Genomic DNA, 19026 nt, shown 5'->3' on the forward strand with positions numbered 1-19026 from the left:
GAATAATTGTGTTGTAATGGTCTATGAAAGTTAGTTTAGAGTCTAAGATAATTCCTAAATCCCTAACTCTTTCACATTTTTCTACATTTCGATTTCCTAGTGCAATTGAAATATTTGAAGTTGTTCTTTTCCTGCTAAATGATATTAAGTTACATTTTTTTACATTCAATTCTAGTAGACTTTTTTTGCACCATATGTAGAATATGTGTATTTCATTCCGGAATATATTGATGTCTTCTTCATTTCTTATTTCCAAAAAGAGCTTCATGTCGTCGGCATAAATAAGCAATTTAAGTTTTTTGAGAATGTAAGATATGTCGTTTACGTATAGAATAAAAAGGAGAGGTCCCAAATGAGAGCCTTGGGGGACGCCTGAAGTGACTTGAATTGGGCTCGATTTCTTTCCGTTGAATTTAATTATTTGTTGGCGGTTAGTTAAATATGATTCAAGCCATTTCAGGAGCCCTGACTTAATTCCAATTTTTTGCAGTTTAAAGAGTAACATTGGTATGTCAATGCGGTCAAATGCCTTGCTAAAGTCTGTATAGAGAGCTTCTACGTGGTTTCCATTATCCATTGCATTCAATGAATAGTCTATAAATTCAAGTAAGTTGGTCGAGGTCGAACGACCCTTGAAAAAGCCGTGTTGCATGTCAGTAATTCTATTTTTGATTTGGAGAAATAATTTTTCGTTGATAATTGACTCGAAAAGCTTAGGAATGCAAGAGATAATGGCTATTCCACGATAATTACGTACGTCAGATTTTCGACCAGATTTAAAGATAGGTACTAGAAATGAGGTTTTCCAAATTTTAGGGAAGGTTCCGGATTCCAGGGACATATTAAAAAGCCAAAACAATGGAGCAGTGAGTTCCATTGCTAGACATTTAATAAATGTTATGCTTCCTATTGCGGGAAGCCTTTCCTCCGGTTGCTTCGTCGTCGTCCATCTGCTTTCGTCGTCGTCCGTCGTTTTCGCATTTGTGCGATGCGTGCACTCATACGTCGTGTCCGATGCGTATCCGTTCGTTGCTCAAAAGCAAATGACGAAGAAAACGATTTGGCAAGCGTTGCTTTTCTCCTCCCTTCCTTTCATTGGTGGAATAGTGAGCGGTCAAGCGAGCATTCACTCATAAAATTCGACACATTTTTTTTTGGCGAATTTCTAGGTAAAATTCCACATGATTTTCATGTGTCCACACATAAACAGACTCCACTCAGAAGTACACATGAAATGTATGAGTCAAATAAATAGTATGTGTGGTTACACATGAATTTTATGTTTACACATAAATCATATATATCATTTGTATATCATATTGCAAAAAATCATTGAATTTTTATTAGTGTTGAGTTTGCTCATATGAGTATGCGCAATGTGTCGTTTGTTCGATTTGCGCTCTATCGTTGCGTCCGTGTTTGGGATTTTGCGTTACATGTCTGAATTTTGAATTTTTAATGTGACCCCCTGTAGAGAAATTAAAGACGTAGTTCTACGTCAAAAATCATCAGGAATGCTGCGAACAAAGACTACAAAAATCTTATTCTACAGACACAGTATGGGAAGACATAAGTAGAATGGTGCCTAATTGCAGGCGAAATGGTCAAACCTTCGCATACAGTTCAAGTCGTACAAAGCCGAAACATATAAAGTCTGGCCAAGGAAAAGCACGGGAAAATTGTGTTTCGTGGAAATATTACGCGCACATGATGTTTGTCAACATTTAAATAGGGTGATACCGTGATACTGCTTTTATAAATCATATATTATGCCCAGAGGTGGCAACAGTACATTTTTTGAAAAACCATCGTCCAGAGCGAAACAAAACAGCCAGCACACGGGCGACCATTTAAAACTACATTCCAAGCGAACAGCGGAGATAGAGAATAAATAAAATCTCGCAACCGGATTTTTCCAAACAGTTTATTGTAATGAAATTTTAGCTGCAGGCTTGCATGTGACAGTAAATTACCAACTCCCTTATTTACGCATAATTTTAACATCAATGCCTATGAGTGGTCAGTCTTCATTCTTATCTTTTAATTCCATGCAATAAATCAGATAAATAAATGCAGTAATTAGCCAGAAATCAGCAATATTCTACACGACATAAATTTATGTCACGCGTGCCGCCGGTCTTGTCTGCTTCTTTGTGCGAAAATGTTCTGTCGCTGGCAGAAAACAGTTTAGAAATGTCATGACATTTTTGCCGCTTGCCAGTTAGTTTTTGTGTGTCGTCACAATGGTTATCGCAAAAAGTATCAAATGTTAAGGAAAAAATGTTATACTCCAGGACTCATGCCACCACTGATTATGCCACACTGCTGTGGTGGCTGTATGGCATCTGCCAAACAAATAGGCGCTATGCCTCATTGCGAGAAAAAGCATTCTTTTGGCAAAATGAGATAATAAACCTGAATATTTTTCCAACATATTTGGTAAGAAAAAAGTACCCAAAAGTAAGTTCTTTTCACCCATCTCGACACTACAGTGCAGGAAGCCATAATTAAGTAAAGTGGGTCAAAGTAGTTTTCAGTGACTTGTGTGTGGAATTGTGGCCGTTCAGTTCAACAGACAATATATTACTCAATATTATTAAAGGGGTAATCTCAAGGGTCGGTAGAGTGGTGCTTTAAGAGGAATTCAAAATAAAACATTAAAAAGTTTATTGCAAGGGTGACAAAGGTAATACAGGAAGTATATTATACGGCTGGTAGATTATTTCAGAATTTTCTCACAAGCGAGCATGCAGTAAGTATATCACGCAAAACTGAAGGAAAATTCAAACAACCCCCCTCCCCCTTTCGTCATGATTTTCCTATACATAATACATTGCTTGTCTTGCATTTGTAATCTTCCTCCCTCCTTAGAACGTGACGTACTTAATGGATGCTCCGCTACGTGATACAAGTGTACATGTCCAAGCAAAATTTCCAGTTTTATTATGGTAATCAAGTCCGTTATATGGCTTATAAGCCACTTCAAAACCATGATAAAACCGAAATTGATACTTGGGTGTCGATTTCATGTATAAGCTATACGGGAGATGGGGGTAGAATGCCCATGCTAAGGAAGATCCCCATTTAATATTCAAACTGCATCGATATTTAAGTGCAATACCATCTCTTTGTTGTGTTAAGCTATTGAATAGATATTACAATTGATATGCTTAACGAAAACTCATAGATTATTGTTTAAATAGGTGAAATTGAAAAAGACCACAAAAATCTCCAGAGTCAAAATAATGCACATATGTACTGATAACACTACTCGGTAGCATACATTTAGGCTTACCTTTGCTCTTACTCTATTGAATATCAATGGTTCACGCCCGATGGTTATGCTCTCCACACTACAATTCGGGGAGCGCATTATACCCCATTTGGAGTAACAAATTGTAATGTTCAAAATAAGTACTATTTTTCGAATAAACATGCCGAAAGATGAAGGATGTATCTAGCAACTTGCATCAATCAAATTTTTCATTTTGGTAGTATTCAGAGATACTAAATTAAGGAAATACTATTTTTGCATGTTTTTTTGTGCAAACATTATATATAAACTTTATCAATTCAAATGACTTTCTTCTAAACGCGTTTTCCTTCCATTCATATAGTATGTTTAAAGTATGGCAGCAATTTTTCTCCATAATATTAACTAGCAGCCATTTTCGCCATCACCATCATCAACTAGTAGCATAGATATAAGGGGGCGCATTTTGACTGCTATAGCCATTTAACCCCCATTTACCGTATCCTGATATCCTGGTCATCAAAAAAGTTGTTGTCTTCGAAAAAAACTTCAGGTGATGAGACCATGGAAGGATGGAAGACAGATTCGTTCACAATAATCCCACTTCGCAGCGCTAGTGTGGATGTAAACTTCATGTACAGGCATATATTGAGACTTTCAAGAAACTGTCTGTCTTCGACACAGTTGACCTAGGCTATGAGCATGAGCATGAGCATTGAGGACCGTTCAATTCGTAGTTGCTACGCCACAATTGAGCTGAAAGCAGGGGAATTTGCACAATGAACCAAACGAATAAGACTTGGAATTAGCAATCCTTTCTCAGGGGAAGGGAAAGATTGTTAGTGTGACACACGTTGTTATTAGAGACCGAGAACACCTCTGCATCTCCTCATCTATCATGGGATAGGATTTAATGTATGTGGAAAGGTAGCAGATCAGGATTCACCTTAGTATGTGATAATGAGATGTTTGAATTGCGAACCAGACAAATCTCTAGAACGAAAGAGCTGGGGTTTGAACCCCTGAACTTCTGCTCAGTCAACAAAATAGGTCTCACCTAGGCGACGGAGTTCTTATCAGTGCTGCAAAATATCAATATAATGCTGTATTTCACTAGCCACTTGATGTCAGTATCAGTTCCCACAGTTTGAATATCAATATCATTCGCCTCAATGTCAGTGCGCAAATGGTATTGACATCTTAAAGCGACCACTAATATTCCACGTTCCATGTAAATAAACATGCAGCATGTAGCCACTACCACTACTACCACTACCATCGCAATGCCAGCATATCCTACCAATACAATATTTACAAACAACATCGCTGACTGTATATTACACTCAGCGATATATATTTGTACATAATGTATTGGTGGCACATGCTGCTGGTCAAGGAGTTGTTTTCTTGGGCGGCAGCATTTGCACAAAGCAAGCCGTGAGCAGTGTGTGTCATAACGTGCTAAACGATGCCGCCCAAGAGACAAGCTCTGATCAGCCCAAGTGATTGGGAAGTTGCCGGTCCGTCGTCTCGGCTGAGATCGTCACGGCGGAAACGTATACTTCGTCCGACACCAGGATCACCGCCGCCGCGTTCGGCATCACCATTGTCAGCATAGTCATCGCCACCACATCGCCCGACATCGCCATCACTGCCACCACCACCGAAGAAGAAGCAGCGGAAACAGCTGCAACCACTGGCGACATCTTAAAGCACGTCGGTGGCGAGGAAAGCACCATCAGACGCGTCGGAACCGGTGTCAAGCGTGTCGACGGACACGACAGTTCCACCAGATCCTAACGTGATAACGATGATGCAGATGACCGCGGAAATAAAGACGTTGAGAACAGCTGTGGGAATGTTTCTAGGAACGTCTTGCTGCCCACGTTGTCCCTGCTGTCTTGAATGATGATGTAAGTAATATACAGTTATAAACAGAGCTATATCTCGGTGATTTTTTGGAATATCTTGCATTCCAAGAAATCATTGAGATACAGCTCTGTTTATAAATGAATGTGTTTTGATAATCCAACTCGTTGCATTCAAACACCAATATATGATTTGTGGTAACTGCTCACTTAAGCAAACACCACCAGGCAAAGGAAAGATTTTCCATCCTTTTTTTCTTTTTTTCATTTGGTTTGTTTTTTCCGTCGATCTTGTTTTCCGTGCTGAGCACCAATGCTACCGACGTTCCAGGAAGGCAGCTCCCACACCTGGACCCTACCTATCGACCCATCAACTCATGAACCGGGGACCAACGGCTTTACTTCCCATCCGAAGGAAGGCGTGATCAGAGATGTTATGCCTCAGAACATCCCGGCGGCGCCGACTGGGATTGAACCCAGGCCTGCTGGGGTGAGAGGTAATCACGTTTACCACTACACCACCGGCGCCGTTGTTTCCTATCCTAGCTGGTGGTGTTTGAAAGCAACGAGTTGGATGGTCACGTTTGTTTATTTTCTTTTTTTTTCTGGTTTGGAGGCAGCCCACCGTGATTTTTGAAGAATACACGCGTGGTATTCTTGCAACAAGGGATTGGGTACCACCTCCTTTAGGACCGGCACGACGAAGTTCTGCGGCAGTGTTCGGCAGCACCTACCATGCTGCCAACTTTCAAAAGAAAGCTGGTAGTGGCCCTTTTTACGTCCACTTACCGGCAAATAACAATTGCAAAAATGACCCATGGCGAACAACTATTCTTGTCGGCATCCGTGGGGACGTGGCTGCAAGCCGTCCCCAGTTATGGCTGCAACCGGTCGTGGCGGTTTGTTGCAACGAAGCTTGCTTATGTGTGCAACTCGCTACATAAGCAGTCTTACGAGGACAACGTTTTCGTTACCGGAAATGTTAACAGCATCCAACCACCACGACCGATTTCAGTCATTGCTAAATTGGTGCAGGCGGCAGCAGCGGCCCAACTATGTCGACAATGACATCCAGTTTGTGAACGTTGACGACATCAGTGCAGAGGACAACGACGACGTACATGTCGATGAGATTGCCGGAATGCAGAACGATGAGATTGACGTGGAATAAATTAAACATTCAAATCTCAGTTGAAATTTCTCCACTGTTTTTTATTTAAGGGATGGGGACGGGGATTGTCCATCTAAACAGGCTGTTTAGCTATAAACCTATTGCAGATAACAGTTCATGAAGTGCATCGAGGGAGGCCAGTGGGCTCAGGTTCTGATCATTGTTACTCCTTTAGATTTTTTTCTATCAACCGAATATCACTTACACTTTTCTTTCATTTTCAGGCTCCTGTACGTGGATGTGAATTCCGTTAACCATCGGTCGCAAGCCAATCATCAACGCTGCTAGCGTCCAGTGCTTTCAGCGTACCTTTTCAACCATTTGTCGGTCAGCGAGGATCCACAGGAGGGATCGTCGTAGATGGATACATTTTTCATGTCGACAAAAAAACATCCACCAGCACACTTATTATATTATAGAACCGCTTGCCGTGATCGCTTCGTCGTAAGGTATTTTTTTCTGTAAAAGACCGAAATTGTTTCAGAATGATAAAAACAAATCTTTTTGTATTGCATATTTGCAGAACCTTGCAGAGTTAATACAGAACACGATGTGGTGCGTCTTACCTCGCCGGGCGTTCTTACCCTGCTTTCCATTACTATATTCTTATCGTCGTTTCAAAGTATACTTGCTACGGTGTTCTAGCTTGCTCGTTCCATTTCATTGTATATCAACGTGTATTTTTTTGCATCTCACTTCAATGTGACCAAACTGCATTAGTCTGCTTATTACAACAAATTTTATTTTCATGGCTGCGATTGGTATGAACAAGGCTATGGACCATTCTCACCCAAACCATGCACTGCAAATTGCAAAATCTGTGAAAGGGGAAGTTTACCGCCCGGCACGTTTTTAAATCAGTTTTTTTCTTAGATTCCTGGAAAAATTTACATGTAAATTTTTTTTAATCTCATCATGATAAAATGGACCCTCAGCAAAACCGAAAAGTCGATGTTTTGTGGTTTTTGAAGTCGAACTTTATGCCATGATGACTTATTACATGTAAATGTGTTTGCATGTTTTCTTTGAAAAATTAGAAAAAAAATGATTTTTTAATAGTTATAAAAAAAAATCAATTTTCCAATAGTTATAAAAAAAATCAATAAGTAATTTTATTTTATTTTTTGGAGCGGTAAACATTCCACTAACGATGCGTTAAGGAGGTGAGCTTTGAAGGCTACAGAGCAGTGTTCGACAGTGTTTGCAACAGGCCGGAGTAAGTGATATTGTACAATGTATTATATGATGGTTCAACTTTACTTTCAGACACCGTAACGCAGCTCCAAACATACTTTATAGTGCAGTCCAAGGTTCCATGTGAAACGCCAGAAGCAAATGCTTCCCTAAAACACCGAAATCTGCCAGCGATGATCTCATAATGACGGAAAAAGCGACTGGCTTCCGAACGATCAATGGCGAGACGTATTACCACAGCTGTGTGGGAGGGAGATGGAAAGATCTCCATGTTTTTTGTAGTGCCTAAACTGTTAATGCTTTGCGTGAAGCTGAACCGACGGTTTTTTTTTTATGGCACATTCAAAACGACGGCTTCAATGTTTTCCCAGGTATGTTTCGTCATATTTCAAGCAATTTTGAATTTGGATTTCTTAAGAAAAGTCATTCGCGAAGATTTAAATGCACTGCTAGGCAGGGAATCAAAATATCTCAAAATGACAAACGATCAACAACGATGTTAGGTAAAAACAGCAAAACAAGTTCTTTTGTATAATCAATTGAATCTACTCGATAGTTCGGTACGTTTTAAAGGTATACGACAAGAATTGCAAATTTTTAGGGATTCTCTTCAGCAAAATCCAGCTCAACCAATTTCGGCATATTATTTTCCTTGAGATTTCGACAATTTTTTTAACAATTTTCTCTAAACACTTAAGTATATACACTTATGCTTTCCGATATTTCGGAAAAAAAAAGTAAGAGGTTGTATCCAAGACACGACCGTAGATTTGACGTTGTATTACGAGCTGTGTTAGGGAATTCACTTTTTCCCATCACGGAAACACCTTGTGTTCTGATAACAAAATTACGCATTTTCATGCACAAAACGCACGGCCTTTTTGGTTTATTCAATAGATAATGGGTACAGCATCAAATAGGTTTGAGGGTGATGTGGCTGGCAGCACAGCGAGCGGACGTTCAATGAAGAACCCTTTTGTCGTGATGGTTATTATGGTGTTAAACTCGGATGATGCTGGCGAGCTGTATGTTGTTTAGAACGAGGGTGACGCGCTTGGCATATATGGCCCACAGAGACTCACGACGAGCAACTGAATCCGATCAGCGGTTGAGGGCAGCCTTGATAGCTAGCTGCGTGCGGGGAGCCTTTCGTTGTGTACTGGAGAACACCACCACTCAACACACGCGGTGATTGAATAATTACCGGATGGAATTCGATTTTGAAGTCTGTGTTAAGGAAAGCGCTTTTCACACGCAATGGGTGATAATTTTAATCATCATAGCAACAGTTGCACGTTCATGTACTTTTCAATAGTGGCATTTAAAAAAATAAAGTCTTTATTTTAACAGATACTTAGAAAATTTCCTATCGATTGGCGTATTAGAAATGAAAATCCATCATCTCTGGATCAAACTCAGACCACTGTTATGCCGCGACCGACTTTGGTTTTTGAAATTGCACCACCAATGTTGTCTTTAAAATACGTGACCTACTTGAAAAATTTAAGATAAAGTATAATAGTCAAAAATGCATGACATACATCAATATTGCGTGGTTCTACGTCATACTGCGGTCGTGTAAAAGACGCAACCCTTTATTTTTTTTTTGAGAATGAAGGAATTGTCGTTTACATACAGAATAAAAAGAAGAGGGCCCAAATGAGAACCTTGGGGGACTCCTGAGGTGACCTGAATTGAGTTCTTTTTCTTTCCGATGAATTTAATTATTTTTTGGCGGTTAGTTAAATATGTTTCAAGCCATTTCAGGAGTCCTGGCTCAAATCCATTTTTTTTTTTCAATTGCTAATTTCCGTATAGAGGGCTTCTACTTGATTTCCTTTATCCATTGCAAATAATGAATAGAATTTGATTAAATTTGTTAAGGTCGAACGTCCTTTAAAAAGAAGCCGTGTTGCATGTCAGTAGTTCTATTTTTGGTTTGTAGAAATAATTTTTCATTTACAATTGCCTCGAAAAGCTTTGGAATGCAAGAGATAATGGCTATTTCGTGATAATTACGCACGTCAGATTTAAAAATATGTAATAGAAATGAGCTTTTCCATATTTTTAAGAAGTTCCGGATTCCACTGACATATTAAAAAGCCAAAACAATGGAGCAGTGAGTTCCATTGCTAGACTTTTTTTTTAATACTGAAGGAATTCCGTCAGGTCCAGGACCTTTTGAGGCATCTAAATTTTTTAAAGCCTGCAAAATGTCCTGCACTTGAAGTTGATTGAGGCCAATGTCCCTTGAAAATTCTGGATAAAATGCAAAATAATTGCGGTCACGATCTTCTTCAGAAAATGTCGTATAAATTTCTTGAAAAAATTTTGCGAATAGATTACAGTTTTTTTCCGAACTATCACCGACATTTTCGTCTAGATGCATTATTGAAGGAAAATTGTCAGATTTTAATTTCGTTTTTACGTAATTAAAGAAGTTCTTCGGACAGGACTTTATTTCACGTTCAGTTTTTGCATTATATTCTTCAAATGCAGTACTGATAGCTAAATTCAGTTGATCGCATAGATCCAAATAAATTAATAAATTATTACTACTATTGTGTTTTTTATAAATTTTATGTGCTTTTTGCTTCCGATTTTTCAAGTTTTTTATTTGTCTGTTAAACCAGACTGGATTTTGTGTGTTTCTGTTACGTCTTTTTTTCTTCAAAGGTATTTCTTCCGAAATTATTTCTGTTAAAATTTTGTAGAACACGTCTATACCAATTTCGACATTTCCTACATTCCTTAAAATTAATTGCCAATTGACACTGTTTAATGTAATGTAAATTTCGCATCTAGATTAGATACTGATCATTTTTTTGGGCAAATTGTATCCGAAAAGCCACTCTTAAGTTCAGTCTAGTAATCATGTGAGTTAATTTGCTTTACTAGTTAATAAAAAAATATGTCAATTGATTCAGTTTATGCAGTTATGTACTTCGAATTTATGAGTCGAAGTATCAACAAAAAATGTCGCAATCATATTTGGTATTAAATCCCGATGGTATTTTCCTTTATATAGGACAAATATACTGCCGCTATTCGCATAATAGATAGGATGTGTAGATACGAAATTCACAGGACATGGAACTGTTATGCGAAAAGAGGCAGTACAAAGATCATTTGCTGGAACTAAAATAATATAAATAATGGCTTTCTGGATCACGTCTACTGGTTGTATTCAGCGTAAAAGTTAATTTTTAATAATGCATGGTCATGTTTGACAATTTTAGCATTTCTCTGTATAGCTCGTTTAAGAAGAATTTTCAAAAAATACTTAAGAGTAATTATGCAAGCATGGGAAACATTGCTTCATTTTGCATTTACTACTCACTCACACGCATACAACATCAAAAACGAACTTCGGTGAACGCAAAATTGAGGAAAACAGACAGCTGAACGTAACATGAATAATTTTGAGTGTAGTAATGTAGATGATTGCTTACTTATTATTTTTTGCATGCTGAGCATTTTACGATTGCATTCTGCTGCATTCGGAGTGAGAATTTTGCAGAAAGAATCACTTTTTATTTTCTAGCTTTGAACATAAATTGTCACATTTAAATTGGCATTAACATGGAGAAAAGTATTATACTGTAACACATAAACATAAGCGTCACACAAATACTGTAAAACTGCAGTGGCTAATTCAGCTGATTTAAATCGCTGAGCTGAAAAATAGCTCACTCGAATATTTAAATCTTGAGCGTTCGGTTTTTACACATTCAATCGGGTAGAGTAGATTGTACGGCTGCCTTTCAGTTTATCTTTCACTCCTTCTACTGCTGTTACTTTCTAGTCCGTTGGAAGAATTTACACTCGTTCGGCAATCGGTTTGTAGATGAGGATGGCTATTTTGTTTAACAGAAATGTAAATGATTGACATTAACAAACAATTATGTAAAAGTTTCGTGCAAATCGGAGAAGGTCGCATCAGATCGATTCGTCATTTGGCGTGGAACTGCTCAAGGCCTACTAGTTTGCAACCATATCGGCTCAGCTTAAAAGAGATGTTTGCATGCTATGATTCACTTCATTTTCATACCGCCCAAACTTGAAAATGAATACCGGAGAAGGTCGCGTCTGAACGATTCGTCAACTGGCGTGGAAAAGGAAACAATATTTAAAAACAAAAACAACGTAATGAATGTCTAGAGCACTGCCGTATCATAGAGGACTAAATTGGTTGATTATGTTCCAATGTAACGCACGCCACTGCGATTGTTATGCTTAGTTCATAAAATTATACATTAACACACGTCAACTTTCTAGCGAAAGGAAACGCATCGTCTACTGTTTCCGATTCAAGTCCGGTACCTGCAGCACAACATATTTCTCTATCCATATACAAATTTGTTTTTCCTTAATCCTGAAAATAACTATATAAATGCCACGATGCTAGGGAACGTAGGTAATTATATCAAACTCAGCACAAAAACTGGCTGCTTTTTTGCCCTGAGTAGGGCAACAGACGAAACAGAACATGCTGCAAGGAAAAGTTAGTTAGGAATCAAATGGTTCAGTGTTCTCTACTATCAGATAGTTTTTTGTCCTCTTTATCCTACCATATGGCGATTCGTTCTCAATCACATTACCTTCCGTTTCGGTCAGTAGCAAACGTTCCCGTTCGCTCGGATTTCCGGAGTTTCGTTTCAAATAAATACTATTTGTGTGTTGGACCAGTTTGCGAGATTTCATCTTCTCTTTCTCTTTCTTCGAGCCAAACAATCTGGAAAGCTTAAACTTTCGCTTGGTTCTATCCAGCTTGTTACGGAACGAGTTTGGCCGTGAGGAAGCATTGCAATTTGAATCGTACTCCCTCATGGCCGTGCTATAGTCGCTATATATTTCCGAAGGGCGGAGTGGCGTCTGAGGGCAAAGATGTTCGTAGTCACTTTTCACATCCACCTCTGTTCGAAATGTGACGGAACTTTTTCTCGACGAACCTACATCATTACTGGACTCGCTGAGTTCCATATTGGAAAACCTTTCCTGAAAGTCACTATGCTGATCCGTACTAGTACTATGACTATCATCCACACTAGTTGACTTGGACTGAGACACAAAGAAGCATTCACGCTTAAACTTTGATTCGGCCGAACCGAATCGATGGAATTTATAGTCGGAATCTTCTACAACGGTCGAATCCGAGCGACTACTGGCATACATGGTGAGATTATCACTGGATTTGGAGCTACTAATACGAGAGATTGGCTCATCGAGTTCACTTTCTCTAGAGAAGATATCATCCAAACTTTTTTGGATTGTTCGATAGAATATATCATAAGGGACTTCATTCTGATCAGATTGTCCTGGAACGTCGCTGGTACCTTGATTATTGCTATCTAGACTACGGTTACGTTTATTATCGCTAATACGGCTCGAGATTGAGGAATTGGTACTATTACTACTAACGTAATTTTTAAGATTAAGAGTACAGGAAGTGGTTTGCTGATAGTGTTTACTGTTATTGATGGTGTTTAGACCATCGTGACTTTTACCTAATATGTCGTTACGCGACGAACTGGTGGAGACCACCGAGCGGGATTTGTCCAAATTCGGGGCACTTTTACTGAAATGCGGTGTCCGAACTGTCGATTTGAGTGCTGGCAAGTAACCTCGCTCGCGCTGGTGCAAAGTCGACGGTCCCCAGGTTTTACCCTTCATACCATCGGCCGGAACTGTATCGATTGATTTAAATATGAGCTGGTTAACTCAAGATTTTTTTTCGGAATGGGATATAATAGTGATGTTCGATGATTTATTAATGATGGTTTATGATTGATTATGAAAATGTATCTGTTCGATGTAATTGCTAACAACTCGTTGCTGTAATCGCGCTCGTAGAAAATCATAAGTCAAATGGAAACTACCAATTTTGCACAGCCAAATGGAAGCAGAGGAATTTCCGAGAAACTAGAACGTGACAATGTGGTGCGATTTGGAATTACTGTCAACATAAAACGATTCGTAGGTTGACGTGACCTTCTGGCTTTTGGTAAGCCGGTTTATTCGGAAGACAGCAGTTTCATACATAAAATGATTGGAATTATTTAACAAATAGTTATAACTTCAGCATTATAACGTCCTTTTTTACTCCCGAGCAAAGCTTGAGATCAAATGTAAATCAAAATTTGCTATTTATTTGATTATTCCAGATGATCTCGTATTGTATCTATTAACGGTTAATACAGCAAAACTGAGAGCATACTTTTACACAGCTGTATCACAAATGGAAAACTGGTCATGCTGTCAATGAAATCAATTTGATTATTGATATTAATTTCATAATACGAGACGGCTGTATGGGCTACTTTGAACACTTTCTAACTTGTTGAATCAAATGAAGTAGATTAAAGAATGGATTGACACAACTCGTTACAGGAGCTGCAGTTAACTCAATCGTATAAAATCCTCATCTAATGTCATTAAGCACATAATAGAATTCAGCGGAAAAGTTTACCAACGAGTTCAATAAAAAGCGTACCTTCCTAAACAATTTACTCAAACTCAATGTTGAAGCTCATAAAAACATTCACGAGCACCTCTTTGGCATCGATAATCATTCATAATACTGGAAAGCGCAGGATATATTATGTGAAAATTGCATATAATAATGTTATGACCAGGTACACTACCGCTATTCGCATAACAGTCCATTGTTTTATGGATTTCTTATCTACATAGGACTGTTATGCGAATAGCGGCAGTACAGGGCTGTTACAAGATTTTCTAAATTTGATCCGCGAAATCCGCGATTTCTCAAAAGAAATCCGCGACTTCAAATACTAATCCGCGAGCAAAAAAAAAACTGTTTTCATTAACCTAAAATTACCATTTGTATACTACATGGCATTTCAAGCTTATTGCTTATAGCATATTAGATTTTGTCTGCTCTCAACTTAGTGTTATTTGAAGTACTTTCACATTTTAATTGAGAGCTTTCTATGCCTGTACCATCCTATGCTTAAGGAAGTAGAGAAATTTTCCAACCCGAAAAATTAATAGACCGGACGGCAAACGAACTCAGTCGCCTCCAGCATGGACTTGCTTTGTAGCTGCACCTTTACCGACTGAGCTAAAAGAGTATCGTTTGTAACCTTTGAAACAAAAATTAAAAAATAACAATGTATCATCTTCAGTTATTTATTTGTAGTATAAATTCTGAGTAATTAGTGAACATAATAAAACACCCTTACATTATGAGATTTTATTGAATAATACCAGCCTAGATTTGATGAAACATTATTTTTTTTTTAAATAAGGCATTTTCATTCGAAATGCCAATTTTCTTGAAAATTAAGCTTTGCTTCTTTGAAGTATTTATCTGTCTTAAATGTTGTAGTTAATTTGGCTCTAGTTTTCTCAATTTTTTACCGATTCAAACCAAACACCCTGCACATAATCGAAAAATTACCAGAGTTTCATAAGTCACACTTGTTGGTCACGTTGCGGTTCTGTATTACACGGATATTCCTTGGGGTCTGTCCAATGGTGAGACATTTTCATGATATTTGTTTTATTTCTTATATGAACCTAGCACTTTTTTGTCGTCAAATCATAATCGAATCGTATATATGAGAGTTTGAATGAGTTTCCGGGAAAAGTTGGAAAACTAAACCGGGCGAGGTCAGAAAAAACCTCCGATTGCCATGCACACCTGATGTTTTAAGTTCTCCAAATCGTTCTGGAGTTCAGATGATTTATGCTACTGGATCAACCATGACTGGGATCAAGTCTGTAGAATCGAAATATATCCAAACAGATTCATAGTGTCTATATGGATAATGTTCAATTATTTCCACGTATACCAGACGATCTAGGTTCTCCAAATCATCCTGCAGTTCAGATGATTTGTTTTACTATATCAACAAAAACTGGGATAATATTGGTAGTATCGAAATATCGATTTGGAAATCCTAGAACATTTGGCATACTTGGAAATAGGTTGGCATGATCCACATAGACACTGCAAATTTGTTTGGGCATATTTCGATACTACAGATATTGAATTAGTCTTGGGTGATCTAGTAGAAAAAACAATCTGATCTCCAGAATGATTTCAGAACCTATAACATCTTGTATACGTAGCAATAGGTCGGACACGATCCACATAGACAATTTGAATCTGTTTGAACATATTTCGATACTACAGACATTATTGCAGTCTCGGTTGAACAAATCAACTGAACTCCAGGACGATTTAGAGAACCTAGAATATCCGGTATACATGGCAATTACTCGCATATATACGATTAGTTTATGATTTGATAAATGTTATGTTCATATTTGACATAAAAAAAAACCATGAAGATGTCTCACATTCGACAGACCACAAGGAATTTCCGTGTAAATTCAATGTGGCTTGTGGAATTTGGATCATTTCTCGATTATTTGCAGGGTGTTTGGTTTGAACCGGTAAAAATTATTGTGACAGCACATCAGTCCCTTCGCGATTTTCGCGACATTAAATGTTTCCGCGATTTTCGCGACTGAATGTTCAAATCCACAACAAATCCGCGAAAATCGTGAAATCCGCGAAATTCGCGAAATCCGCGCCTTTTGTAACAGCCCTGCAGGTAATGAAAAGAGATTCAAAAATTAATGTTTTTTTTTTAAATCCTGTTTAACTAGCAATTTGACTGATCTGATTATGAATTTTGACAGGTTGTTTATTTTTTGATTATTGTTTATGAAGTCGATTGATTTTGTCCATTTTATTATCAAAACAGATAAAAATTTACCACGTATAAAAAGTATCCTATCTGTTTACATTTCCGACTGCGGTTTGATATGGCAAACATTTTCTCCAATCAATCTTGGTTGTTCATATACAGTTTTCATTCAACATCGAAATCTAATGAAAGCTTACACTTTCTCTTGTCAATCACGTGTCCAGTGAAGAGGCTGAATATATAAAGAGACGACTTATCAAAATTGGAACAATCAATGATCTGTCAAATTCATAGTAACAGTTATTCCAATCGAGCAGAAGACCTGTCGCCTCTCTACCCAATTCAGTCTCTTTAATATCCAGCACCGAAAGCAAGATTTGTGATAGATCAGCGCAGGTTGATGTCAAATTTGACCATTTTAGGTGGTTTGTTTCGGCTCCCATTCGCAGTTATCTGTTGCCATCAGTTTTACTCTGGTGTAAAATGAAAGGGATACAACAAGACCAAAGTGTGAGGTTAGGGACCGTGCTCTGCTCTATATGAGCTTTCATCGTGTTTGCAGGGGTACATGGGGTAACATGCACCGTTGGGGCAAGATGCACTTCTTTTGTTTTAAGCCTATAATACATTTTTACAACAAAGTAGTTACCCTACAAGTTAAATCTATGTTTGCTTTGGACACCGTATCAATTTAGCAGCTCTATGTGGTCAGATAATGTAAATAAAAACAAAACCAGTTTGCATTTCTAATATTGGATATAGTGTAATTTTGTAGATTTTTAAGCGATTCAAACATTAAGCATTTGATTGAGATTAGAGCTACATCTTTCTGATAAAAAATCGGTGTATTTAAATAAGAATTTTTATTTTATGATCAAAAACATTTTCTTTATGCATTCAGGGCAAGATGCACTCCTAAGTTCGGGGAAAATGATTCTTTAGTAAAAAAAAGCTTTGTTTACGTGCTATTCTTTCTTCAGAAATGGTCCGCAACATTCCAAAGTCTATTTAGCAATCATGGACCTTTGAACAACTACGATCGGAACTGGAGGCAGCTAAAAACGAAGACGTTCTCTGCCACAATTGGTGATGATAATTTCTAAGACGGCAGGGAGAGTCATATTGCCCCATTATTGTAATGCATTTTGCCCCACTTGTAAAACTAAATCGAATAATAATAATAATGATAAAAAAGACTTAGAGATAACCCATTTCATGGCTGAAAATCTAATTACACAATAAAGAAAATAAACACGACTTCTAAATTGGTAAAAATGTGCTTTATGGATGGCCCTATAATATTCGCAAATCCACCAATATTGAAAAACATTGCCTTTCTGCGTTCTAGTCTCTCGAAAATAAACGATTTTCATAAAATACAAAACAATCAAACTTTCGGTTGAATTCAACCGAAACACTTACAAAGTAAAGAAGACGGGAAAAACGAGTTCTGAAATTCAAGAAATTTTAGCAAAAAGGTCCAAAATAGAAAATAAGCTAGATATCTATACAAAAAAGAAACTCAAACGTGTTTAAACTGAATAGTTTCGCGGCGAATCAGGTAGCATGCAATCGGTACGACTGAGTACGAGTTTGCACATCGATCCAAGAGAGTTTAGTATGGATCATTTACTCAATCGATGAAATGTATTCTATTGCTAGAGTTTTGAAAAAGGTGTGATTGAAAATTACTGTTGGTGTACTAAATAAAACTGTACTTCAAAAAATCTTTTATATGAAAACTGGGATCAAAAACGATACTTGTGAAATCTAGGGAAAAATTAAAGCATTATCGAGTTTAAAAGCACAAGCGAATACTTACGTGCTATAGCCCTCAGTCTAGTGGCTGGTGAACCGGGAGGAGTATCCGTGCGCTGTCGAGAATCGTCTCGAATAGCAGTAGGCTGCACCGTTATCGTGTGACGAAAATCAAGTGGAAACGAGATGTGACCCGGTTCGCGTTTCAATAACTGAAAAAAACCAAAGAGGCATTTGAGTGTCATTGAATAAAAGCAGGAAACTGTCGAACGTGTGTCATTCTTACCCTTAATTTGCTCTTGCTAAATTTTCCTTTTCGCTTTTTAGGCGTAGGCGTGTTCTGGGTGATGATAATTTTCAATTCACGTCCCAGAAGCTCGATTTCACGTGCATCCAGCTCTTGCTCACGTTTAGCTAGATCTTCTTCTTTGAAGCGTTGTTCTCGCTGCACTCGGCTGAGTTCCTCCTCCTTACTGCGTAGTTCCTGTTGAAGGCATAAAGCGAACAATTGTTATTTCCATTGAAGCACGCTTTATTGATACGGAAAAAATTAAATAAAAAGGCAAACCATGACACATATCAACCAATGAAGCAATTGCAATGCATTGAAGGTTAATTTGGTCAAACACATTTTGTTCCTACAAATTTTATTGCAAGATCAACTGCTGTTACCAACGGCTCGTAGAGTCAAAAAAGAATATCAAAAATTATTGGTGCAAATTATGATTAGGTTAACTTTATTGAAAAGGAGGAATATAAATACAAAAATTGTTTTATTTTATTTTATTTATTACTTAAGTATTTTGAATTTCTATTCATTCAGCTGGGTATTATGTTTCAAATGTAAGGCAATTTTTCGCACAAACCTCCACATCGATTGTTCTATGACTTTGAATTATTTTTAAGTACGAAGAATCACGTTTCGCAGTGGGTAGGTGATGAACGGATCTGGCCTGCTGGTTAGCATCCATGCCTATCACGCTGAAGGTTTCAAGTTCAAAGTTCATCTCCGGAAAAATCACGAATGAGCTAAAATGTGTTAAAATAGCTAAAGCGTGCCCGGTTGATTTTTTTATATAGGGTTAATTTACGTTTTATGTA

General features: G+C 37.8%; 1 protein-coding gene across 2 annotated transcripts in view; it reads right to left on the bottom strand.

The window, feature by feature from the left end:
* Positions 1 to 19026, bottom strand: part of slpr (slipper) — a 77335-nt gene that overhangs the window by 24213 nt on the left and 34096 nt on the right. The window contains exons 5-7 of one of the 2 annotated variants that reach the window (XM_065232817.1): positions 18212 to 18409; positions 17990 to 18137; positions 12994 to 13173 (exon numbers count right to left, since the gene is read on the bottom strand). In XM_065232817.1, the coding sequence (XP_065088889.1) occupies positions 12994 to 13173; positions 17990 to 18137; positions 18212 to 18409 (526 nt within the window). The remainder of the gene's footprint in view (positions 1 to 12993; positions 13174 to 17989; positions 18138 to 18211; positions 18410 to 19026) is intronic. The other variant, XM_065232819.1, reaches the window with a different exon arrangement.

Source organism: Ochlerotatus camptorhynchus, unplaced genomic scaffold (assembly GCF_037179485.1).
Source record: "Ochlerotatus camptorhynchus isolate MF236.1 unplaced genomic scaffold, CSIRO-AGI_Acam_v1.1 ptg000375l, whole genome shotgun sequence".
Classification (NCBI taxonomy): domain Eukaryota; kingdom Metazoa; phylum Arthropoda; class Insecta; order Diptera; family Culicidae; genus Ochlerotatus; species Ochlerotatus camptorhynchus.